The sequence below is a fragment of the Lagenorhynchus albirostris genome, chromosome X, assembly GCF_949774975.1.
Source record: "Lagenorhynchus albirostris chromosome X, mLagAlb1.1, whole genome shotgun sequence".
NCBI lineage: Eukaryota > Metazoa > Chordata > Mammalia > Artiodactyla > Delphinidae > Lagenorhynchus > Lagenorhynchus albirostris.
Genome location: NC_083116.1, coordinates 100,414,697 through 100,441,188, shown reverse-complemented (window position 1 = coordinate 100,441,188; position 26,492 = coordinate 100,414,697). Strand labels below are relative to the sequence as shown.

The following is a 26,492-nucleotide window of genomic DNA, read 5'->3' as shown; positions in this document are numbered from 1 at the left end:
ATACATTTAGATTTAAATCTCGAAGTTGACTGCTAACCTGTTCTTGTACAGGTAGGGCTTTCAGGGAATGATATTTTTGTGCTTCTGAGATTTTGATTAGACAATTATATGTTCATGTAATCTATAGTTCTTATTTTGTAGGAGTTACATGACTAAATTCTTATTTCACTGTCTTAAATTTCTTGGAAGAAATTGAGTGCTCAGGCAGTTCTTGGTTCAAGTTTAGCCACTGCTGCTTTCAAGTTTTGTGACCTTAAGCCCCAGTTTTCCTCACTTGGAAATTAGGGTATTAACAGAATACTGAAGATTAAAAAGGAGATAATGTATTTAGCAGTATACTTGGGCCATATACTCAGCAATTTTTAGCTGCTCTCATTAGAATTATGGTTGTTTTGGATATTAGTATCTTTCTGTGTTTGCACTCAGTTTCTTGCTTGTTTTAATTTTGAATATTCCTTTGGAATTAGGTAAATACAAAAGGCTCACACAGAGTTTGAAGCAATAATGTCAAGGCAAATGGGTAGAACTCTTCAGTCAAATTCACGAGGTCCCATTTGTGATGGAAGTTTTTAAGAGTTGAAAATTCACTCCTTTAGGAATATCAATTCTACATCACAAGAAATGGGATGATAACTCCCAGAATAAATCTTGTGACATTTATAATAAGTTATGATTATTTAAATTATAAAATGTTATATAAATGCCAGGTAATACTTCAGCAGTATATGAGTCTATTTTAGTGTGGTTTCTACAGAGTTTTATGTTTTTCCTAAATAGATTGCTATTCACCGTGCAAAAGACATAGATCTTAGGACTGGTGGATCTATTGAGATTGCTGATGTTGAAATCAATCCTGTGAGTATGTTACCTATTTGTATAATCAATTTATGAGTGTGGTGATTTTTATTTATGTGTCCCTAGTCAGCCCATTTAGGTTAAAAATTTTTTATTATGTAGTAATTTGTCACATAGAAATTAATATATGTAATATAAATATAAGTGATGAAGCAGAGTATTAAGCCAATTAATGAAAGTTTAAGAATTCACCACTGAACTTAAGTAGAACAGTACCAGTACCGTTAAATTATCTGAAGGCTTCATCATGATCCTACCCCTCTTAAGAGATAACTACTTTCCTGAATTTTGTCATTGTTCTCCCTTTACTTTTTCTAATTAGGTTACCACATATGTATGCATTCCTTATGGTTCATTATTTAGTTTGTTCATTTCTGAGCTTTATAACAAAGATATATTATCTTTGGTGGGTTACTTTTAATTGAATATCATGTTTTTAAACTTCATCTAGGTTATGTGTAGCTGTATGTTATTCATTTTCCCTGCTGCTTAATAGTCCATTATGTAGACATACTGTAATTTGTAGACTCATTCCATTGTCCATCCAATTAGTGTCTGTTTTTTTGGTATTACAAATACTATAGCTATGAACATTTATGTACATATCTTCTAAGGTACTTATGAAATAGTTTCTTTAGGAATGGAGTTGCTGAAATGCAGATAATGTACATATTTGACTTCACAAGATAATTTCCATATTTTCTTCTCATGTTTCCATTGATCCACATTCTGTTGCTCCATAAGTTGTATTATAAGACACAATGTTTGCCAATCTTTTGAGTGTAAAATACCCCACTATGGTATTGATTTACATTTTCTGAACTATAATCAAATTTATTTTTTGAATTATTGTTCTGTACCCTAATGAAATTTTGTTCTACAGTTGATAGAGTGCACATACATGCTATTTTTTTTTTTTTTTCTGTCCAAGCTTTCAGAGTTAGATCTGGTCTTACCTACCTAAAGAAACTTTCCCTGATCCTTCAAAGCAAGCCCATATTCCCCTCTCTTGTGACATTTACTAGATGTCACAAACATCTTAAACTCTGGGAACATCTCCATTGTAGCAATTGTCATATTATTTTCAGGTTATCTGCCCTTTTGTTTTTCTATCCCCAGTACCTAGTACCATTCTGGTGCTGAACTAAATTGAGTAGAAATTGATGAGGCTGCTGGTTGCCTCAGGTAGGGCCTTACCACTAGTCTGTACTTTAACGGCATCACCACAATTCTAGGCTTTAAGTTACAATTTTCTAACCTTTCTTTTATTCAGTGTTGAAGGCATGGTAAGTCCAGATAGACTGATGGATACTAAGCTAGCTTGTCCAAGACAGTGGTGATTCCTGTAGTATCCAGAGTGCTTTTTTTCAGTTGATATGGTGTCCCTCCTTGAACAATGTTAGACAAAGATGGAGACTTTAAATACTGCATTTCCTAGTCCTAAAGATATTTGTGGCAGGCTTTGCATGTTATGGCATAACTGAGTAATTTATAGGACTTTAATATATATTTATCAATATTTCTTAATTATGTTGGATTTTTAAACATTGATGCCCAGTTACCTTTTAAAAACAATATTCTAGTATTACCAGATATTGTTAGCAATATATCTAATAACTGTGTGGCATTGACTGTGTGTCTTAATAACAATTAGGAAATTTTATCCAAATTAACCTATGGGAAAGACCAGAAATGGGATAAGAGGAGTGATTTTTTGCATACGAAGCATCAAACTTTCACTACCTGTTTTGGATTTCACAAATTTCACCTGTAGAACTGGGTTGATATTTTAAGTGAAGCAAATAGTGGACAGTTGACCTTAATGCCATGTTTTTCTCAGCATTAGGATACTGTTGCCTCTTTCTCTTTTAATGGTGTATGTGATTCTTTTACTAAGGAACTGTAGAGTATATATAGTTACTCTACCAGAAGAGGAATCCTGCAGAGTTTTGTGGGGTACACATGCCTGGCATATAAGCTAAAGTTAAGATACATTCAGTAAACATTCCTTATGTATTTAAGCTAGATGTCAGATAGGTGCTAGAGATGTAAAAATGAATGAGACTTAAGGTCCACTAGAAGAGACATAAAAAGACAAATAAACGGACATTATGATGTCATAATGTGAATAAACATAAGCAACAGAAGTAGTCCCGATCATATTGTAATTAATTGTGGCTTATCCAACTGGTATTTGAAGGATGCATAGTATTTTATCAGGCAATTACAAGTTAGAGAAGGGCCTTCTGACAGAAGAGACACCTTGATAAAGACACAGAAGGGAGAAGCGCCAGGTACTGGTTGGAAATGACAAGTCATACAGCTTGCTGAAATATGAAGTCATAGGGGTGAGAGTGGAGCTAGGTAAGGCTGGAACATGAGGCAGGGGAAGGTCATGGTGAACTTTATGAGCCCTGCTAACAAACTTGACATTGTCCTGTAGATCTCCTGTAGAGGAGAATCATCAAATTTTAAGACAGGAAATGATGTGGTCAGATTTTTAATTAGTTTAATTGTGACTTAGATGTGGAGGGGAGAATTGGAGAAAGTCAAATCTAGCAATGAAATGAAAAGTGATGAGTTACTGGGCTTCCCTGGTGGTGCAGTGGTTGAGAGGCCACCTGCCGGTGCAGGGGACGCGGATTTGTACCCCGGTCCGGGAAGATCCCACATGCCGCAGAGCGGCTGGGCCCGTGAGCCATGGCCGCTGAGCCTGCGTGTCCGGAGCCTGTGCTCCACAACGGGAGAGGCCACAACAGTGAGAGGCCTGCGTACAGGAAAAAAAAAAAAAAAAAAGTGATGAGTTATTAACTTTATACAATTACAATAAAGTTAAGAGGTGAAGAAGTCAGAATTAATGGGATTTGGTAACTGATTACATGTAAGAGGGAGGGGGAGGAAGGAAAATTTAACTAATTTGTATAAAATACTGCTGTAATAATGTCCTTGATAAACATGAGTGTATTTTTTTATTGAGGTATAATTGACATATAACATGTTAGTTTCAGGTGTACAATATAATGATTCAATATTTGTATATATTGTGAAATGGTCACCATAGTAAGTCTAATTATCATTGGTCACCAAACATACTTACCAATTTTTTTCTCATAATGAGGACTTTTAAGATCTACGGTTTTGCAATGTAATTTTTCGTTTACATTATTTTCATAAATTGTTACTCTACCTTCTAATTATGATTTCTTTTTTTATGTTTTAGGATGTATTTAACTTCAGTGGCACCTATGTTGGCGTTACCCAGATTATTCCATTTTTAGTAAAAAGCAAAGGTATAACACGTGCCAGAGTAGCGTTTAATCTGCAAGACTTTGAAGGTTTTTCTATGGATTTTAAAGACAAATCAGGTATATATTTTATACCATTATGATATTATTGTAAAAGTAAAACAGTTTTAAGTTTGCTCTAAGGAATAATGTTAAGCAAATACTGTAAGTCAAGGGCAATTATTCTTAAGTATTTTTGACTTATGACTCAATGCATATTTTTTTTTTTTTTTTTTTTTTTAAAGTGCACTTCCTTTCACATCAAGCATATAAGCGACTAAGATCTCATGGAAACAGCTGCCCGCTTCCCTTTCTGCACGGCTACTAGGGGCCTAACCTGAAGGCAAGTTTTCACGTTGAGATTCCTTTTAGCTCTATAGCTTGTCAGGCGGACCACAACCGCGGCCGCGGAAGCACCTGGTTTAGACAGAACAGACTCATAATTTTCCCTGAAGCATTCTTACAGGGTTGACAGGCCTGTCAAGAGCAGGGAATGTCAGGTAGCTTCAAGGCAGCATGAATGCAGCCTTCAAAATGGGAAAGCAAGGCTAGTTCCAGCAGGCCCCTGTTTCCATGGGCACACTCAGCATACACCCCTGTGGTTTCTTTCTTTTTTTTTTTTTTTTTTGTTTAAACATCTTTATTGGAGTATAATTGCTTTACAATGGTATGTTAGTTTCAGCTTCACAACAAAATGAATCAGTTATATATATATATATATGTTCCCATATCTCTTCCCGCTTGCGTCTCCCTCCCTCCCACCCTCCCTATCCCACCCCTCCAGGCGGTCACAAAGCACCGAGCTGATCTACCTGTGCTATGCGGATGCTTCCCACTAGCTATCTACCTTACGTTTGGTAGTGTATATATGTCCATGCCTCTTTATCGCTTTGTCACCGTTTACCCTTCCCCCTACCCATAGCCTCAAGTCCATTCTCTAGTAAGTCTGTGTCTTTATTCCTGTTTCACCCCTAGGTTTTTCATGACATTTTTTTTCTTAAATTCCATATATATGTGTTAGCATACGGTATTTGTCTCTCTCTTTCTGACTTACTTCACTCTGTATGACAGACTCTAGGTCTATCCACCTCATTACAAATAGCTCAATTTCGTCTCTTTTTATGGCTGAGTAATATTCCATTGTATATATGCGCCACATCTTCTTTATCCATTCATCCGATGATGGACACTTAGGTTGTTTCCATCTCTGGGCTATTGTAAATAGAGCTGCAATGAACATTTTGGTACATGACTCTTTTTGAATTATGGTTTTCTCAGGGTATATGCCCAGTAGTGGGATTGCTGGGTCATATGGTAGTTCTATTTGTAGCTTTTTAAGGAACCTCCATACTGTTCTCCACAGTGGCTGTATCAATTTACATTCCCACCAACAGTGTAACAGGGTTCCCTTTTCTCCACATCCTCTCCAGCATTTATTGTTTCTAGATTTTTTGATGATGGCCATTCTGACTGGTGTGAGATGATATCTCATTGTAGTTTTGATTTGCATTTCTCTAATGATTAGTGATGTTGAGCATTCTTTCATGTGTTTGTTGGCACTCTGTATATCTTCTTTGGAGAAATGTCTATTTAGGTCTTTTGCCCATTTTTGGATTGGGTTGTTTGTTTTTTTGTTATTAAGCTGCATGAGCTGCTTCTAAATTTTGGAGATTAATCCTTTGTCAGTTGCTTCATTTGCAAATATTTTCTCCCATTCTGAGGGTTGTCTTTTGGTCTTCTTTATGGTTTCCTTTGCTGCGCAAAAGCTTTTAAGTTTCATTAGGTCCCATTTGTTTACTTTAGTTTTTATTTCCATTTCTCTAGGAGGTGGGTCAAAAAGGACCTTGCTGTGATTTATGTCATAGAGTGTTCTGCCTATGTTTTCCTCTAAGAGTTTGATAGTTTCTGGCCTTACATTTAGGTCTTTAATCCATTTTGAGCTTATTTTTGTGTATGGTGTTAGGGAGTGATCTAATCTCATACTTTTACATGTACCTGTCCAGTTTTCCCAGCACCACTTATTGAATAGGCTGTCCTTTCTCCACTGTACATTTCTGCCTCCTTTGTCAAAGATAAGGTGACCATATGTGTGTGGGTTTATCTCTGGGCTTTCTATCCTGTTCCATTCATCTATATTTCTGTTTTTGTGCCAGTACCATACTGTCTTGATTACTGTAGCTTTGTAGTAGAGTCTGAAGTCAGGAAGCCTGATTCCTCCAGCTCCATTTTTCGTTCTCAAGATTGCTTTGGCTATTCGGGGTCTTTTGTGTTTCCATACAAATTGCGAAATTTTTTGTTCTAGTTCTGTGAAAAATGCCAGTGGTAGTTTCATAGGGATTGCATTGAATCTGTAGATTGCTTTGGGTAGTAGAGTCATTTTCACAATGTTGATTCTTCCAATCCAAGAACATGGTATATCTCTCCATCTATTTGTATCATCTTTAATTTCTTTCATCAGTGTCTTATAATTTTCTGCATACAGGTCTTTTGTCTCCTTAGGTAGGTTTATTCCTAGGTATTTTATTCTTTTTGTTGCAATGGTAAATGGGAGTCTTTTCTTGATTTCACTTTCAGATTTTTCATCCTTAGTGTATAGGAATGCCAGAGATTTCTGTGCATTAATTTTGTATCCTGCTACTTTACCAAATTCATTGATTAGCTCTAGTAGTTTTCTGGTAGCATCTTTAGGATTCTCTATGTATAGTATCATGTCATCTGCAAACAGTGACAGCTTTACTTCTTCTTTTCCGATTTGGATTCCTTTTATTTCCTTTTCTTCTCTGATTGCTGTGGCTAAAACTTCCAAAACTATGTTGAATAAGAGTGGTGAGAGTGGGCAACCTTGTCTTGTTCCTGATTTTAGTGGAAATGCTTTCAGTTTTTCACCATTGAGGACGATGTTGGCTGTGGGTTTGTCATATATGGCCTTTATTATGTTGAGGAAAGTTCCCTCTATGCCTACTTTCTGCAGGGTTTTTATCATAAATGGGTGTTGAATTTTGTCAAAAGCTTTCTCTGCATCTATTGAGATGATCATATGGTTTTTCTCCTTCAGTTTGTTAATATGGTGTATCACGTTGATTGATTTGCGAATATTGAAGAATCCTTGCATTCCTGGAATAAACCCCACTTGATCATGGTGTATGATCCTTTTAATGTGCTGTTGGATTCTGTTTGCTAGTATTTTGTTGAGGATCTTTGCATCTATGTTCATCAGTGATATTGGCCTGTAGTTTTCTTTCTTTGTGACATCCTTGTCTGGTTTTGGTATCAGGGTGATGGTGGCCTCGTAGAATGAGTTGGGGAGTGTTCCTCCCTCTGCTATATTTTGGAAGAGTCTGAGAAGCATAGGTGATAGCTCTTCTCTAAATGTTTGATAGAATTTGCCTGTGAAGCCATCTGGTCCTGGGCTTTTGCTTGTTGGAAGATTTTTAATCACAGTTTCAATTTCAGTGCTTGTGATTGGTCTGTTCATATTTTCTATTTCTTCCTGATTCTGTCTTGGCAGGTTGTGCCTTTCTAAGAATTTGTCAATTTCTTCCAGGTTGTCCATTTTATTGGCATAGAGTTGCTTGTAGTAATCTCTCATGATCTTTTGTATTTCTGCAGTGTCAGTTGTTACTTCTCCTTTTTCATTTCTAATTCTATTGATTTGAGTCTTCTCCCTTTTTTTCTTGATGAGTCTGGCTAATGGTTTATCAATTTTGTTTATCCTTTCAAAGAACCAGCTTTTACTTTTATTGATCTTTGCTATCGTTTCCTTCATTTCTTTTTCATTTATTTCTGATCTGATTTTTATGATTTCTTTCCTCCTGCTAACTTTGGGGGTTTTTTGTTCTTCTTTCTCTAATTGCTTTAGGTGCAAGGTTAGGTTGTTTATTCGAGATGTTTCCTGTTTCTTAAGGTAGGATTGTATTGTTATAAACTTCCCTCTTAGAACTGCTTTTGCTGCATCCCATAGGTTTTGGGTCGTCGTGTCTCCATTGTCATTTGTTTCTAGGTATTTTTGATTTACTCTTTGATTTCTTCAGTGATCACTTCGTTATTAAGTAGTGTATTGTTTAGCCTCCATGTGTTTGTATTTCTTACAGATCTTCTCCTGTAATTGATATTGAGTCTCATAGCGTTGTGGTTGGAAAAGATACTTGATACAATTTCGATTTTCTTAAATTTACCAAGGCTTGATTTGTGACCCAAGATATGATCTATCCTGGAGAATGTTCCATGAGCACTTGAGAGAAATGTGTATTCTGTTGTTTTTGGATGGAATGTCCTATAAATATCAATTAACTCCATCTCGTTTAATGTATCATTTAAAGCTTGTGTTTCCTTATTTATTTTCATTTTGGATGATCTGTCCATTGGTGAAAGTGGGGTGTTAAAGTCCCCTACTATGAATGTGTTACTGTCGATTTCCCCTTTTATGGTTGTCAGTATTTGCCTTATGTATTGAGGTGCACCTATGTTGGGTGCATAAATATTTACAATTGTTATATCTTCCTCTTGGATTGATCCCTTGATCATTATGTAGTGTCCTTCTTTGTCTCTTCTAATAGTCTTTGTTTTAAAGTCTATTTTGTCTGATATGAGAATTGCTACTCCAGCTTTCTTTTGGTTTCCATTTGCATGAAATACCTTTTTCCATCCCCTTACTTTCAGTCTGTATGTGTCTCTAGGTCTGAAGTGGGTCTCTTGTAGACAGCAAATATATGGGTCTTGTTTCTGTATCCATTCAGCCAATCTGTGTCTTTTGGTGGGAGCATTTAGTCCAGTTACATTTAAGGTAATTATCGATATGTGTGTTCCCATTCCCATTTTCTTAATTGTTTTGGGTTTGTTATTGTAGGTCGTTTCCTTGTTTTGTGTTTCTTGCCTAGAGAAGTTCCTTTAGCAGTTGTTGTAGAGCTGGTTTGGTGGTGCTGAACTCTCTCAGCTTTTGCTTGTCTGTAAAGGTTTTAATTTCTCCATCTAATCTGAATGAGATCCTTGCTGGGTAGAGTAATCTCGGTTGCAGGTTTTTCTCCTTCAACACTTTAAATATGTCCTGCCAGTCCCTTCTGGCTTGCAGAGTTTCTGCTGAAAGATCAGCTGTTAACCTTATGGGGATTCCCTTGTGTGTTATTTGTTGTTTTTCCCTTGCTGCTTTTAATATGTTTTCTTTGTATTTAATTTTTGACAGTTTGATTAATATGTGTCTTGGCGTATTTCTCCTTAGATTTATCCTGTATGGGACTCTCTGTGCTTCCTGGACTTGATTAACTATTTCCTTTCCCATATTAGGGAAGTTTTCAACTATAATCTCTTCAAATATTTTCTCAGTCCCTTTCTTTTTCTCTTCTTCTTCTGGAACCCCTATAATTCGAATGTTGGTGCATTTAATGTTGTCCCAGAGGTCTCTGAGACTGTCCTCAGTTCTTTTCATTCTTTTTTCTTTATTCTGCTCTGCAGTAGTTATTTCCACTATTTTATCTTCCAGGTCACTTATCCATTCTTCTGCCTCACTTATTCTGCTATTGATCCCATCTAGAGTACTTTTAATTCCATTTATTGTGTTGTTCATTGTTGCTTGTTTCATCTTTAGTTCTTCTAGGGCCTTGTTAACTGATTCTTGCATTTTGTCCATTCTGTTGTCCATTTTATCTCCAAGATTTCGGATCAACCTTAGTATCATTATTCTGAATTCTTTTTCAGGTAGACTGCCTATTTCCTCTTCATTTGTTAGGTCTGGTGGGTTTTTATCTTGCTCCTTCATCTGCTGTGTGTTTTTCTGTCTTTTCATTTTGCTTATCTTACTGTGTTTGGGGTCTCCGTTTTTGCAGGCTGAAGGTTCGTAGTTCCTGTTGTTTTTTTGTGTCTGTCCCCAGTGGCTAAGGTTGGTTCAGTGGGTTGTGTAGGCTTCCTGGTGGAGGGTACTAGTGCCTGTGTTCTGGTGGATGAGGCTGGATCTTGTCTTTCTGGTGGGCAGGTCCACGTCTGGTGGTGTGTTTTGGGGTGTCTGTAGACTTATTATGATTTTGGGCAGCCTCTCTGCTAATGGGTGGGGTTGTGTTCCTGTCTTGCTAGTTGTTTGGCATAGGATGTCCAGCACTGTAGCTTGCTGGTCATTGAGTGAAGCTGGGTGCTGGTGTTGAGATGGAGATCTCTCCGAGATTTTTGCTGTTTGATATTATGTGCAGCTGGGAGGCCTCTTGTGGACCAGTGTCCTGAAGTTGGCTCTCCCACCTCAGAGGCACAGCACTGACTCCTGGCTGCAGCACCAAGAGCCTTTCATCCACAGGGCTCCTTAATTTGGGATGATTCCTTGTCTATTCAGGTATTCCACAGATGCAGGGTATATCAAGTTGATTGTGGAGCTTTAATCCGCTGCTTCTGAGGCTGCTGGGAGAGATTTCCCTTTCTCTTGTTTGTTCTCACAGTTCCCAGGGGCTCAGCTTTGGATTTGGCCCCGCCTGTGCGTGTAGGTTGCCGGAGGGCGTCTGTTCTTTGCTCAGACAGGACGGGGTTAAAGGAGCCGCTGATTCGGAGGCTCTGGCTCACTCAGGCCGGGGGGGTAGGGAGGGGCACGGAGTGTGGGGCGGGCCTGCGGCGGCAGAGGCCGGCGTGACGTTGCAGCCTGAGGCGCGCCGTGCGTTCCCCCGGGGGAGTTGTTCCTGGATCCCGGGACCCTGGCAGTGGCGGGCTGCAAAGGCTCCCCGGAAGGGCGTGTGGCTAGTGACCTGTGTTCGCACACAGGCCTCCTGGTGGCGGCAGCAGAGGCCTTAGCGTCTCATGTCTGTCTCTGGGCTCCGCACTTTTAGCCGCGGCTCGCGCTCGTCCCTGGAGCTCTCTCAAGCAGTGTTCTTAATCCCCTCTCCTCGTGCACCAGGAAACAAAGAGGGACGTAAAAGTCTCTTGCCTCTTCGGCAGGTCCAGACTTTTCCCCGGACTCTCTCCCGGCTAGCCGCGGTGCACTAACGCCCTGCAGGCTGTGTTCACGCCGCCAACCTCAGTCCTCTCCCTGCGCTCCGACAAAAGCCGGAGCCTCAGCTCCCAGCCCCGCCCGCCCCGGCGGGCGAGCAGACAAGCGTCTCGGCTGGTGAGTTCCGGTCGGCCCGATCCTCTGCGCTGGAATCTGTCCGCTTTGCCCTCCGCACCCCTGTTGCTGTGCTCTCCTCCGCGGCTCCCAAGCTCCCCCACTCCGCCTCCCGCAGTCTCCTCCCGCGAAGGGGTTTCCTAGTGTGTGGACACTTTTCCTCCTTCACAGCTCTCTCCCGCTGGTGCAGGACCCGTCCCTATACTTTTGTCTCTGTTTAGTTTTTTCTTTTGCCCTAACCAGGTACGTAGGGGGTTCCTTGCCTTTTGGGAGGTCTGAGGTCTTCTGCCAGTGTTCAGTAGGTGCTCCGTAGGAGTTGTTCCACGCGTAGATGTATTTCTGGTGTATCTGTGGGGAGGAAGGTGATCTCCGCGTCTTACTCTTCCGCCATCTTCCCGGAAGTCCCCCATATTTTTCTTATATCCTATAAACCATAATGGTTCTATTTCTAGAAATACATGTATATATATCAGAAGACTTTGATAATGCATGACATATAACTGTGCTTATTAATTGATATAATATAGTAGGTTAAGTATATTATACATAAGTATATACTATAAATGAAAATAAAATTATTAATTGCTAGTTTTAATTGCTTAAGAATTTCAGGTGAATGTTTTGGAGAGTTCTCTCTCTGTGTTTACCTATATATTAGGTATCTTTATGTTAAATTAAGTTTGAAAAAAATGCACTTTTATAAAGTATTTCATTTGTTTACTCCAGGTGTTGGCAAACTAAAGTCTGTGGGGCAAATCTGGCCTGACACCTGTTTTTTTATAAAGAAGGTTTTATTAGAACGCAGTCACACTCATTTGTTTGTATATTGTTTCTGGATGCTTTCATGAATGGCAGGGTTGAATAGTTGTGACAGAAACCTTATGGCTTGCAAAGCCTAAAATATTTACTATATAAACCCTTACAGAAAAATGTTTGCCAACCGTTGGTTTAGTCATTTCTTCTTCAGTACATATTTGTTGAATACCAATTATAGGCCAGATACTAGACTTTGAATGTATAAAGATAATAAGACATCTTACTTGTTCTCTAAAAGTTAACAGTAAGTTTATCAGTTAGGGTCTTAGTAGTAAACAAATGACTCAAAGCATTTAACTGAAGATGATTTAGTGAAGGAATTATGTATGGACCTGGGAGCCAGGTTAAAAAAAACTGACAAGGGATGGAAGCTGCTTCTACCTCTAGGCCGGAAGGAGCAAGAGGAGGCAAGATATTATTGAAGCCCTGTGAGTGGTGAAACTCTGAAAGAGGGGCCATCTAATAAAAGCTATAACTGTAAAAAAAAAAAAAAAAAAAAAAAATGCTGTCCTTGCCAGAATTGCAGCCAAGGCAGGGAAGACATGAGGGCATAAATACCTCCTACTCTCTGATATCTTGCTGACATTTCCCTGTGGTTGAACCAAATCAGAGACAGAAGAGCAAGGGACCTAGATAAATCAGTCTGTAGAGGTCAGGACAGAGGAGAGCAGAGAAAGATGGCTATTGGATCTAAATGACAAATGGAGACCACCTATATAACAGTAGGAGAGAGAGACAAAGAATTGGGTTAGGGGCTTCCCTGGTGGCGCAGTGGTTGAGAGTCCGCCTGCCGATGCAGGGGACACAGGTTCGTGCCCCGGTCCGGGAAGATCCCACATGCCGCGGAGTGGCTGGGCCCGTGAGCCATGGCCGCCGAGCCTGCGCGTCTGGAGCCTGTGCTCCACAACGGGAGAGGCCACAACAGTGAGAGGCCCGCGTACCCCCCAAAAAAAAAAAAAAAAAAAAAAGAATTGGGTTATTACCATATAGCATGTGGATGCTACAAGACAGGTCAGTACCTGGTGCTAAGGAAGCATATGCTAAGGGAAACTAGCTGAGAATCACCAACAGGAAAGATTTCTTGGAGAAGTTGATGCCTAATCTGAATTTAGAAGAAATAAGGAGAGAAACAGAGAAGGTGATATGAAAGAATGCAAGTAAAGGCCTAGAAATGAGTCAGTGTGGCAAGTAGTTTGGACTATCTAGAGTATAGAGGGGCAAGTGAGACCCAGGTAACTAATAGTTTTTTCTGGACATTTATCCTAGAGGTTAGGCAGCACAATTAAAGGATTGATATCCAGGCAGTGGTATGAGTAGGCTTGCACTTCACTAATTTTCCTTTTGGAGCAAAGTTGAAAATGGGCTGGGGGAAAAGGTGGGTATGGGAGGGGCAAAAACAGAGACAGGGGGATCAGTTAGGTATGGTGGCCATACAGGTGAGAAGTGATGAGAGCCTGAGCTCAGACATTCATACCAGGGACGGGAAGGAGGAGAGTACAGAGGTGCTGAGAAATTAGCAATGCCTCGATGTGGTTACCAAGCGGACATCAGTATTAAGGAGGAGGAGGAAGTCTTGGATCGCTCCCAGTTTTTGACTCTAAGACGTATGTGATGGGAGGGACTATTCATAGTTGATATAATGTGAGGGAAGGAATAGATCTAGGCAAGCATGCTGTGTTTGAGGGGACTGTGGAATAGCCCAGGAATCATAACAGTAGGCAGTTGGAAATCCATATGAGATTTATATTCTGTTTTGGAAAATCTGGATGTTGAAACTTTAGTTGCATTAACACTTTACTCTGACTGCCTCATATGCATTCATGCACCTTGTTAATGAATCACAGGCTCTTCCTGGTTATTCTGCAGAGCTACTCGGCAAGATGCATTTCTTTCCACAATTCTGCCTCAGCCCTAGCTCAAGCTTCCCTTCTAGGTCACTGGATCATCTTTTAAAATGCTTTCCTTGCCTCCAAGCCTTTATCCTCATACCTATACCAGAGAGTGATCTCCTTCAAGCAAAGATCTTATCCCATCTGCCCTCTGCTTGAAAAGCTTTGTTGGTTTCCTGTTACCAGTAGCAGTGGTTCTCAACAGCAGGCTGCTGACACAGTCTAGGATGTATATAAGTTGATCTTAACAATTATTAACAATTTGCAATAAAGTTTATACTTAAAATGTCCTGAAAATGTATTTTATTATTATGAGTATGTTAAAACATAAATGTCCTTCTGTGACAAATTAGACTTGGTTTTTCACATTATCGTTTCAGGACAAGAATGACTTAAGGGGGAGGAAATACTGAGATCTGTTTAGCTATGATGCCACCTTTTCTTTCCAGTCACCTCTCCCATTGTAGGCTCCATCAGCTGTCTCTACTGCAACCAGATTGTGTTACACATTTCCTCTGGCACTGGGCTTCCCTCCTCCTAGGCTAGTTCCTCCTCTTCTGTCCCTGCTGCCTGAGATTCTACCCTCTTTTATAAATTAGCATCAACCTCCTGCATTCCTATGAATCATTAGCCCCATTCGTACCCCTGTCCAATCGGTTGAAATTATTTTTTTTGCCTTTGCTCCTTTAGGACATTAGGTGAGTTTTATTATAGCACTAACCAAATTGTACCTTGTATCGAAAAGAGCTTTGTACTTGTTTGTCTCCCTTACTACGCTGTGAGCTCCATGAGGTCAAGGACTATGGTTCCAATTTTTGTTTTCTGCTAGAGTTGTCTGACATAGTTCTCTGCACATTATAGGTGCTCAAGAAATATTTATTGATGCTGTCTTGGATTATTGCATTTCACAATCTATATGTTTATATATACTTCAAATATACTTAAGAATATCTATTTTTATTATATTTTATGTATTCGAGATATATAGCCATTCTAGGTGGATATTCTTTGCTGTATAATATATGTATTTTTTCCCACACCACAAACATGTTTGTGTTAATAAACACTTAATGGATCCTTTTTCTTCATTTGTTTAATGGTTTTTATATCATACATCAAGTTGAGAGAAATTGAGTAGGGTGAAGGAGAATGAAATGAGTTATTTAAGTTTATTTTGAGACAGGGTAATTGAAATTATTATCATTCCTTGGATTAATCAGAAAACTTTAGGGAGAAAAAAGGATTTTTAGAATTGTTTAGATGAGGGCAGAGATTCTATTGTAGCTAACATTTGATCTTTCAGGAACTTATTTTAGAAGTTTATTTAAGTGGTTATAATTTTTGACCCTGAAGTTTGTGTTACTATTTGACAGTTGTTTCTGTATCTCCACCCAATGCCTTTGTATCTGGAGTGATACCATTTTGTTGAAAAGTTTTCTTGTACGAAATTGTGTTTATCTTCTTTGTGAACTCCGTAAGGCATCAGAGGAGGTCTGGATTCTCCCTGTTCCATCTTCACTGGAGAGGGAGTCTCAATTTTCTCAGACCTAAGATTCAGTCAGTTATTTGATCTTGACCTTTATACCTTTTTATATTCATCTGAATATGACTGTGATATCATTCTTGAACTTTGGAGATTTTAAAAAATAGGTTTATCCTCTCTGTTTTGCTGATTGAATATATATTTGTTCCATTTTTGGATACCAGTTTTGCTGATTAGCATCTTGGCATTAAGAGTGATTCCTTAACCTAGCAACCTTATGCAGCCCCGCACAAATGTTTTAGCGACTGTTTTTTGATTGTTGTGAACATTTTGATGAGGTTTCTCAAAGTTTCATTTCCACATTTAACAATAGCATCATAGATATGTATCTGGCTTAAAAAAAAAAGTGTCCTTTTTCTGCTCTTATAGGGGAATTCACAGACACTACATTTCCTGACATATATTCCTTGGAGTTAGAGAGAGAGACATCTCTGGAGTGTGGCCTAGCATTTTCTCCCAAAGAAGTAAGTTAAGCTTTCTATTACTCACATTACTGGAGAGTTGTGGAGTTAAGATAATCCTAACTAAGAAGCTATTGAAGATCACCTAAGTTCTTTTTGTAGTGGGTCTTTTTCTACTTGTGAGCATGTCTGGGTATACCCTTTAATTCAGTAAAATGATCGTGGAGTTGTCTGGCTTCATGCTTGCAGTGTATCTCAAGAGGTGCAGAGGGCACACACAAGGAGCCTTCGTGGTCTTGTGGTCTCAGTTATGCTCTCTAGAAAATTCAAGATATGACATGTTGTGAAGGAGAGGAAAGTTGAGGCTAACCCCCAAATCACTTATATTTGAGCCAGCATGTGCTTTCTACTTATATTTGAGTGGGGTATGCTTGATGTTCTTAGAATCATCACCTGAAATCACCAAAGACATGCTGTGAAGATTTAAGAGGGGTTGCTATAACACTGGTTCTTGGGTAGTATCCCTCGATGTTTGGTGATTTAAAAACACCAACAAAAACAACAAGCAAAGAAAATCAAAGAAAAAAACCTTTCCTAGAATGTGCCCAGGAGGAAGGGATACCACTGGCAAAATTTCAGGGGCAATCTCTGATATGCTTTTGCTTTGAAGGCAATAGAAGTGCCAAAGAGAGAGCGTCTTGCTACCTATGATATGGAAAGGCATGTTGCTGCATCCTCCCAAACAAGAATCAAACTGCTATATGGCAATTAGAGTATGAAACTCTTATGTCAAAACATTTTTTATATTCCAGCATAACTAGCATGATGCCTTGTACCCAGTAGGTGTAGGATAGAATCAACTAAAGGAAAGGAATTAAAACACAACAAGAAGGTGTATTGAATGCTAACAAAGTACATCTTTAATAATCCATTTTTTAGTAATGTTACTAAACTACAGAGTTTACTGAGATTAAAATCTTATTTTAGGAACAATGATAGCTGTTATTTAGCTTTCAGGAGGAAAAAGTCAAGAAAATTTAAGGACACATTCAGATTTAAGAAAATGCTAAAGATTAATTTTGCCTTCTTAGGTGCAGTACATTAGCTGGCATGTATTTTGTGGGTTTTGTGCACATATGGTTCACATGGAATGATAATGTCTAGAGAGTTCACTCTTTTGTCTGTTCTAGTTTTTGACAATCATAGTGGATGAGATATCAAAGGTTACTCTTCTGATATTAAAAAAAATGAAAAATTTTAATTTTATCTACAACATTAAGTTGTATTATACAACATTAAGATGTATACCATACTATATTTGATTTCTACAGGTTTAGTGTGTAATAATTAAGATGTATACCATACTATATTTGATTTCTACAGGTTTACTGTGTAATAATTATTCATCTACATTCATGAACCAGTGACATTTAGATAGATACTCTTTAGCAGGGTTATCCAGAAGAGAGAGAACATCTTTGCTTTTTTTGAAAGTCATTTTAGGAATAGTTTCCTTTGGCCTAATTTGGGCTATCAGATAATATCAAAATACACATTATTTACATTTTCCTTTTATCTTTTCAGCAAAGGATTTTGAAGTGCATGAAATATTGTCAAGGTATTACAATTATTTGTTGAATAATACAATCTGTGACTTGTCTTTCTAATTCAGACAAAAGCATAATTAACAAGTTATTTGAAGAGATTCAGAGGATGTTTATCTTTTTAATTTTTACAGTATTTTAATAGCTTTCAAAGCCTACTCAACTCCCACGTATCCTAACGATTTGCAGGTTTTCTCAGCATCATCTTATATTTCAATCTTGCATATCAGTGATATTCTCCTCCTGATTATTAAAGTCTCTTGTCAAAATTAAATGGGAAGTTTAGAAAAGCAGAAAGAAAGAATACAAAATAAATCCTAATACATAACAATGACCTCTGTTTATATTTTGGGGTATCTTTGTTTTTTCTCCTTCTATCTCTATACTTATATTTCTATGTCTATAATTATAATGAAATAATACTTTATGAACATTTTTAACCTGCATTTTTTTTGCTGAGTGTATTAATTTAAATGTTATCAATTGCTTTTTGTGTCATTAAGTATTCTAAATGCAATTTAATTTTTTAGGGATAATATTTTATGGCTATACTATGTTATAGTTATTAAACTAATCCTTCTTACTGTACACTTAAGATTTTTCCATTTTTTGACTCTATATATGATTCTGTAAGAAACATCCTTGTAAATAACTGTTTGTTTTCTCATTATAGGCGTTCATTATATCATCCTAGAAGTAGAATAATTGGGTCAAACTCTGTGCACATATTTTAGGCTATTGATATGCGTTGTCAAATTGCTCTTCAAAAAGGTTATACCAGTAGTATTAGCCACTAGTAACAATGTAAAATGTTGCTTACTGTCGTCTTTCTTTGTACAACTAGGTTGCATCCATTATATATGTATGTGTATGTAATATTCTGCCAACCTCAGAGGTGAAAGGTGAATTTTAAATTGCACTTAAAATTCTTTGATTCTTCTTGCATAACAAGCCACCATACAACAGTAATGATTTATTTGCTAACAATTTGGCCTGGTTGGTACTATTAAAATTCTTTTAATTCTCTGGTAGGATAACTATATTCTTTTCCTTTTAAAATACCATTGGCCATTTTTCTTTTAAATTTTATTTATTTATTTTTGGCTATGTTGGGTCTTCATTTCTGCGCGTGGGCTTTCTCTAGTTGTGGTGAGTGGGGGCCACTCTTCATCGTGGTGCGCGGACCTCTCACTGTCGCAGCCTCTCTTGCTGCGGAGCACAAACTCCAGACACGCAGGCTCAGTAGTTGTGGCTCACGAGTCCAGTTGCTCTGCGACACGTGGGATCCTCCCAGACCAGGGCTCGAACCCGTGTCCCCTGCATTGGCAGGCAGATTCTCAACCACTGCACCACCAGGGAAGCCCCTTGGCCATTTTTCTTGATGAACTTTAGAATCTTTTTCTTGAGTTTATAGCTAAAACTTCTATGGTAATTTTGGTTTGTGTTGCATTAAATTAATTAAAAATTTAGAGAGAAGTGGTTTCTGTATAAAATTGAGCTTCATATTCAGAAAAAAGATATGCCGTTTATGTTATTAAAGCATTTTATACTGCTCAGCAAAAGTTTGAAATATTTTGAAATAATTTTTCTATGCTGTTTTGTGCAGTGTAAATGATTGGGTTTTATTATTTTTATGCTCTCATCAATATTTTGAAAATAAATTATGTTAATGAGGTGTAAAACTGTTTATCTTACTTTAAGCATCAGTTACTTTTAATTATCCTTCAATTTATTTTAGATATTTTTTAGGAATACTGTAATAGATTGCAGGGCTTCCCTGGTGGTGCAGTGGTTGAGAGTCTGCCTGCCGATGCAGGGGACACGGGTTCGTGCCCCCGTCCGGGAAGATCCCACATGCTGCAGAGCGGCTAGGCCCGTGAGCCATGGCCGCTGAGCCTGCGCGTCCGGAGCCTGTGCTCCGCAAAGGGAGAGACCACAACAGTGAGAGGCCCGCGTACCGCAAAAAAACAAAAACAAAACAAAACAATAGATTGCAAATATTATTGTCTCTTCTATTTTAATAATGATAATTTTTACCACTTTTTTCTTATCATACTACCTTGTTTAGAATTTCTAGAACAAGATCAGTTATTTTTCTTGGCTTATCTTATTCCTAATTTCCTATGAAGCAATATGCTTTAAGACCATGTTGGGAAATATCTTTCACATACTAATTTAACACACGTTTTAACCCAGGATAGATGTCGTTTCTTAATCTAGTCAGATATCTGTATGTCATCAATCATATTATTATTCAAAGGAAGAAAACAGTATGATATATAGTTCAACATTATATTTGTAGCATTAATATATTTTTTGGCACATATCAGACAATAAGTATTCGACGAGTGAATTAAAGTGCAGTGAATAAACTGGCATGTTCATTTCTGAGGACTTGTTCTGTTGTTTCTTTTGGATATTTAGAATTGAAATTGGTGAGGAAAGGTTATGTGCTTTTTAATTATTGGTACATATATCCACATTATCACCACCAAACTTGTATCAGTTTATATTTCCATCAATCATCATCATTCAACAAATGTTTATTGGGCACCTACTAGGTATCCTGCATTATTCTTTTTTTTTTTTCTTTTTTTTGTTTTTTGCGGTACGCGGGCCTCTCACTGCTGTGGCCTCTCCCGTTGCGGAGCACAGGCTCCAGATGCGCAGGCCCAGTGGCCACGGCTCATGGGCCCAGCCGCTCCGCAGCATGTGGGATCTTCCCAGACTGGGGCACGAACCCATGTCCCCTGCATCGGCAGGCGGACTCTCAACCACTGCGCCACGAGGGGAGCCCCCTCCTGCATTCTTCTTGACTTTAGGATTATAGTAGAAAGCTTACATCCTAATGTGGCACCAAGCTGTATTTTCTTCACATTGTCTTCACACTGGGTATTATCATCTGCTAATATAAAAGACACATGTGACAAAAGTCCCATGTATCTCTTTTTCATTTGTCACTTGTGCTTTTTGGTATCATATCTAGGAAGCTATTACCTAACTCAAGTCATGAGATTTCTATATTTGTTTCTAAGAGTTTTGTTTAGAGTATTAGCTTTTACATTTAGGTCTGTAATCCATTTTGAATTATTTTTTGTGTATGTGTGATATGAGTCCAGTTTCATTCTTTTGCATGTGATGTCCATTTGTCCCAGGACCATTTATTGAAAATATTATTTTACCACATTAAATTGCCTTCACACTCCTGTCTAAAATCAATTAAACATAAATATAAAAGTTTATTGCTGGACATTCAGTTATGTTCCATTGATCTATATGTCTGTCCTTATTCCAATAACACAAGGTCTTGATTATAATAACTTTGTAGTTTTTATAATTGGAAAATGTGAGTCCACCAATTTTGTTCTCCAGTAGTATTTTTGACTACTTTGTGTCCCATGCATTTCCATATGAATTTTAGGCTGACCTTGTCAATTACTGCAAAAAGTCTGGGTGGGATTTTGATAAGGATTATGAAGAATCTTTAGATCAATTTGGGGAGTAGTGCCATGTTAACAATATTAAGTCTTCTAATCCATGAACATAGGATGTTTTTCCATTTATTTAAATCTTTCTTAATTTTTTCAACAATGTTTTGTAGTTGTCAATGTACAAATTTCCTCTTTCCTTATTAAATTTATTTCTAAATAATTATTTTTGATGCTCTTGTAAATGGAATTGTTCTCTTAATTTTATTTTCAGATTATTCATTTCAAGTGTGTAGAAAAACAATTGATTTTAAACATTGATCTAGTTTTTCTGCAACCACGTTTAACTTATACATTAGTTCTTATGGTTTGTTAGTAGATTCCTTAGAATTTCCTATGTACAAGAACATGCCATCTGCAAATAGAGCATTTTATTTCTTCCTTTCCAATTTGGTTGCCTTTTACTTGTTTCACTGCCTGATTTCTAGAATCTTCAGTACAATGTTGAATAGAAGTAGCAAGAGCAAAGATCTTTGTCTTGTTCCTCATCTTAGGAGGAAAGCATATGTCTTTCGCTTTTAAATATGATGTTAGCAGTGTTATTTTAAAAAATGTTTTGTTTATTCCCTTTATCAGGTTGAGAAAGTTCCCTTCTATTCCTAGTTTGAGTATTTTGATCATGAAAGAAGGTTGCATTTTGTCAAAAATTCTTTTGCATGCAGTTTGATGATCACATGATTTTGCCCATTATTCTATTAATGTGGTACATTATATTGATTGATTTTTGTATGTTAAATCAACCTTACATTCCTGGGATAAGTCTCCCTTGATCATGGAGTATAATCCTTTTTATACGTTTCTAGATTTAGTTTCCTAGTGTTTTCTTGAGGAGTTTTGCATCCCTGTTCATAAGGAATATTGGTCTATAGTTTTCTTCAACTGTCTTTGTCTGGTTTTAGTATCAGGGTAATACTGACTTCTTAGAGTGAGTTGAGAAGTGTTTTCTCCTCTTCTGTTTTTGAAAGAATTGTGTTAATTCTTCTTTAAATTAGTGATCTATTTCATTATTGAAGTCATCTGATCTCAGGCTTTGCTTTGTCATATGTTTTCTAAATTACTAATTCAATCTACTAGATCTATTCAAATTTTATATTTAAAATTATAATAACAATCCTTTAGTTGATAATTATATAGTACTTAGAGTTTGTAAAGTGCCCTAATATCCAATGTCACTTAATTTCCATATGAATCCAATAAGACAGGCATTGAGACCTTAGATTTTTCTCCTTTTTCCAATTGTAGAAGCCAGTGCACAGTGAGGCCAGGGGACTTGTCAAGGCTAGCTGCTGGTGATCTGCAGAGCTTAGACCATAAATGTTATGTCCTCAGCCTCCTGGCTTGTCATGATGCCATCTTAGGAATCCAAACATGATGAAGAATAGTATATATTTCTTTAGCCTATAGACACAAAATTTTCATATCCTTTCTTTGAGGCTTATTACTTTCCTTCTAGTCATTAGCATTCAGAATCTTCAGTTTCATAAGGTTGCCATCATCAAAATGTCAATGACCATTTTTATATAGTCCCTTTTTTTCTGTTCCACTTTGCATATCCATAGGGGGGAAATTTGCAGTCACAGTTTGTTTCTTCTGGGATTAAGTTTGGTTGGGGGATAATTACCATATGCTTAAGCCTTTAATTACATATACAAGGGTATTTGTAGAAACTAATAAAATATAACCCATAATAAAATGGAAAGAAAGAAAAGAAATTGACAGAAATTGTCAGGATTTTGTAGAATATTGGGAAATACTATATTGAATTAAAAAGATACACATCTGAACAAGACAACTCAAAAAACCAAATCTATATCATTGAAAGTGGCATGATTTTATTACTTGATACAGTATATCTGTCATCCCAGTCCTTAAACATGAATAGCATTTCTGTGTCAGGTCAAATCATGGGTAGCCTTTTCTGTTTTCAAGTTTTGCATATATTTCTCATAGTAAAAATTTATAGCATCTGCAACAAAAGGAGAGTTCTTCTTTCTCATTTCTCAATTCTTTCTTTGTCAGTATTGCCTCTTAGATTTTATATAGATTTCACATGAGTTTCTTCTGTCTAATGTCCTGCTTTGGATGGAGCCCAATGAATGTTGGTTTAATTTCCTATTACTCATTCTGATATGACCTGATGTTCCTTTAGTATTTATATTTTCTCTCCTGGGAACTTTCTGTTTTGCTAGAATTAGTACTCTGACTTCCCTTGAGTAAACTAAGGCCAATAGTTCTTCCCTACTCCCCCACCCCCCAGCTTCATCTATATTTTAATAGTTTTCTCTATACTTCTTCCAGGTGAGTTTCCATGTTTCTTTCTTTCTTTCTTTTTTAATGAGACCTATAATTATGAGACTAGTATTTTCTTTCTTTTTCCTAATAATTTTATTTATTTATTTATTTATTTATTTATTTAGGCAGGCAGTACCAGGTGTTGTGGCCCTCAGGATCTTCGTTGTGGCATGCAACCTTCTTAGTTGCGGCATGCAACCTTCTTAGTTGCGGCATGCGGACTCTTAGTTGCGCCATTCAGGCTTCTTAATTGTGGCATGCATGCGGGATCTAGTTCCCTGACTAGGGATCGAGCCCAGGCCCCCTGTATTGGGAGTGTGGAGTCTTACCCACTGGACTGACACGGAAGTCCCTCCATGTTTCTTTTTTTTATTGAGATATAATTGACATATAACATGCATTAGTTTTAGGTGTATAGCATAATGATTAGATATATATATATAGTGAAATGATTACCACAGTAAGTTTAGTTAACATTCATAACCACATATAGTTACAGTATTTTTTCCTTGTGATGAGAACATTTAAGATGTGCTTTCTTAGCAGCTTTCAAGTATACAATACAGTATCATTAACTAGAGTCACCCTGCTGTATATTACATCACCAGGGCTTATTTATCTTGTAACTGGAAGTTTGTACCTTTTGACCACCTTCTCCCCACTTCATGGGTAAAGGTGATCAAATTTTTTATTTCTTCCTGAGAAATTTAGTCTACGTTATCTAATTTAGTGGCATACAGTTATTCATGGTGTTCTCTTACTATTTTTATTTCAGTAAGGTAGGTAGTAAAGTTGCCTATTTCATTTCTGATTTTATTAAATTATCTCACCTTTCATCCTAGACTATCTAAAGGTTTGTCCATTTTGTTGGTATTTTTAAGATTCAGCTTTTGGTTGATTTTCTATACTGTTTTTGATTTTGTTCATTTTCACTTTATCTTTTATTATTTACTTCCTTCTGCTTTCTTTGAGTTTAGTTTACTTTTCTTTTTTCTTGTTTTTTAAGGTAGAAGGTATTGATTTGAGATTTTTCTTAATTTTTTTTTTTTTTTTTTGTGGTACACGGGCCTGTCACTGTTGTGGCCTCTCCCGTTGCGGAGCACAGGCTCCGGACGTGCAGGATCAGCGGCCATGGCTCACGGGCCCAGCCGCTCCGCAGCATGTGGGATCCTCCCGGACCGGGACACGAACGTGTGTCCCCTGCATCGGCAGGCAGACTCTCAACCACTGTGCCACCAGGGAAGCCCTCTTAATTTTTTGTATAGGTTTTACAGCTATAGATTTCCCTCTAAGCAGTGCTTTACCCATATCCCAAAAGTTTTGGTATTTTGTGTTTTCCATTCATCAAAGTTTGCAATTTCTCATGTAATTTCTTCTTTGACCTATTGGTTATTTAGGATGTTACTTAATTTCCACATATTTGTGAATTTACCATATTTCCTTCTGTTATTTATTTTTAATATAATTACATTGTAATTAGAGAATATTCTTTGTATTATTTAAATACGTTTAAATTTATTGAAGCTTGTTTTATGACACTCTATGTAGGTTATTTAGCTGTGTTGAGGTAAATCCAAAAGAAATAACTAGGAGAGTCGAAAATGATTGCATCTGGATTTCTGTGCGTTTGTGTGTGTGTGTGTGTGTGTGTGTGTGTGTGTGTGTGTGTGTGTGTGAGTATACATCGGTGGAGGGAAGGGAATGCTGATTTTCAAAATAAGCTTTGTAGGATTATTTTTATTTCCTCAAGTATGTACTCTTATAATTTTGATAAAAACAAAACCTCAAAATTAAAAGAAAATAATCCTTTTGTGACAGATTATTTTGAAGCATTGAAGTCTATCATTCTCTTATCCAGTGCCTGCATCTGCATCTTTCATGTGTACAGAGGTATGCAGACAGACACACACACATACACACCTTCTTCAATAGGAAAATAAATGAGTTTCAGCAGTAATTTAATCTATAGGTTTTTAATTTTGCTGAGATCAAGTTATATCTTGTCTTAATAAGTCGATATTGTGATTTTATGTTTTCATACAGTGGAACTGTGTTTTTAATTTCATCCTTTATCCACAAAAGCATTTAGCTTAAGGGTCACTAAAAATTAGAAAAAATACATAATCCAATTTAAATGTTACATGACTTTTGGGGAGGATGCATATGCAATTTGATAATTTTTCAGTCCAGTTTACTATTTAACACTTTCAACAGTTAAAAGCTTAGAAATCTATTTCTTAATGTTTGGACTGTGGCTCTTCTAGTGTTCTAAAATTGATTATAAAATTAAAATAAATTATATATATTTATAGTTTTCTGGAGTGCTGCACATTGCTTAAGATTTTGAATTGTTCAACATTTACTAGGTAGTTTAAAGGGAGATTTACCTAGTGTATAGAAGTGTAATTCAATCCGACAATAAGAAGAACATAAAGAACCCTGCAGAGACAGCACACCCTGTGAGATTTTGCTCACTAAATTTGTGCCAGTGAGGCATTTCAGGTGTCCTCCACTATATTTATAGCTACTTGTAAGTTATCTATCTTTGTGTGTGTGTAGATGTAAATTGTCAGTGGGTGCTCTCTTGTTTGACCTATGCAGCAGGAAAATGTGAAATCAGCAATAAAGGACTTGATTTATTTCTAGTTGTAACCCTTCCTTTCCTACGTTGCACCAGGTTTGGGTACAATCAAAACTGCTTGTGGACAATTACAATTGTATTTGGCATCCTTGACTAGACTTGTTTGTTTACACTAAGTCACTCAACCCTCTCCTTTCCTTGTGGGCCACTCACATGTCTTCTGTGTCAGTGTATAGCATTACTTGAGTTTAAAATGAGTTCATATTATATATAAAAAAAGGAAAGAATACAATAGTAACCTAAAAAATAATATAAATACTATTAAAATATGTGTGAAAGTATTGATTTCTATTAATATAACAAGTAAAAAATGAAAAAAACAAACCAGAAGAGGAAAAATAGAAATGAGACAAAATATAACTGGTTGTTGATGACTAACAATGAGAAATTCCAGGAGAAATAAGATCAAACAAAGTTTTGTTTTGTTTTGAGAAAGATATAAAAGTGTAGTATTTGGACATGAACTATATCTTTTTTCAATTTACTCCTTGACACCTGTGTGCTGGTATCACCGCAGAAATAGATTATCATGGGAATGAGTTGCTTGCTCTGATTTGTCAAGATAAATGAAACATCCATGAAAATAAAACATGTTACAGTATTTTTA

The 26,492-nt window shown here is 37.1% G+C and overlaps 1 protein-coding gene across 1 annotated transcript in view; it reads left to right on the top strand.

Moving 5' to 3' along the window:
- Nucleotides 1–26,492, top strand: part of CFAP47 (cilia and flagella associated protein 47) — a 509,799-nt gene that overhangs the window by 115,323 nt on the left and 367,984 nt on the right. The window contains 3 exon segments of the mRNA XM_060137366.1: nucleotides 778–855; nucleotides 4,076–4,220; nucleotides 15,829–15,923. Coding sequence (XP_059993349.1) covers nucleotides 778–855; nucleotides 4,076–4,220; nucleotides 15,829–15,923 — 318 coding nt within the window.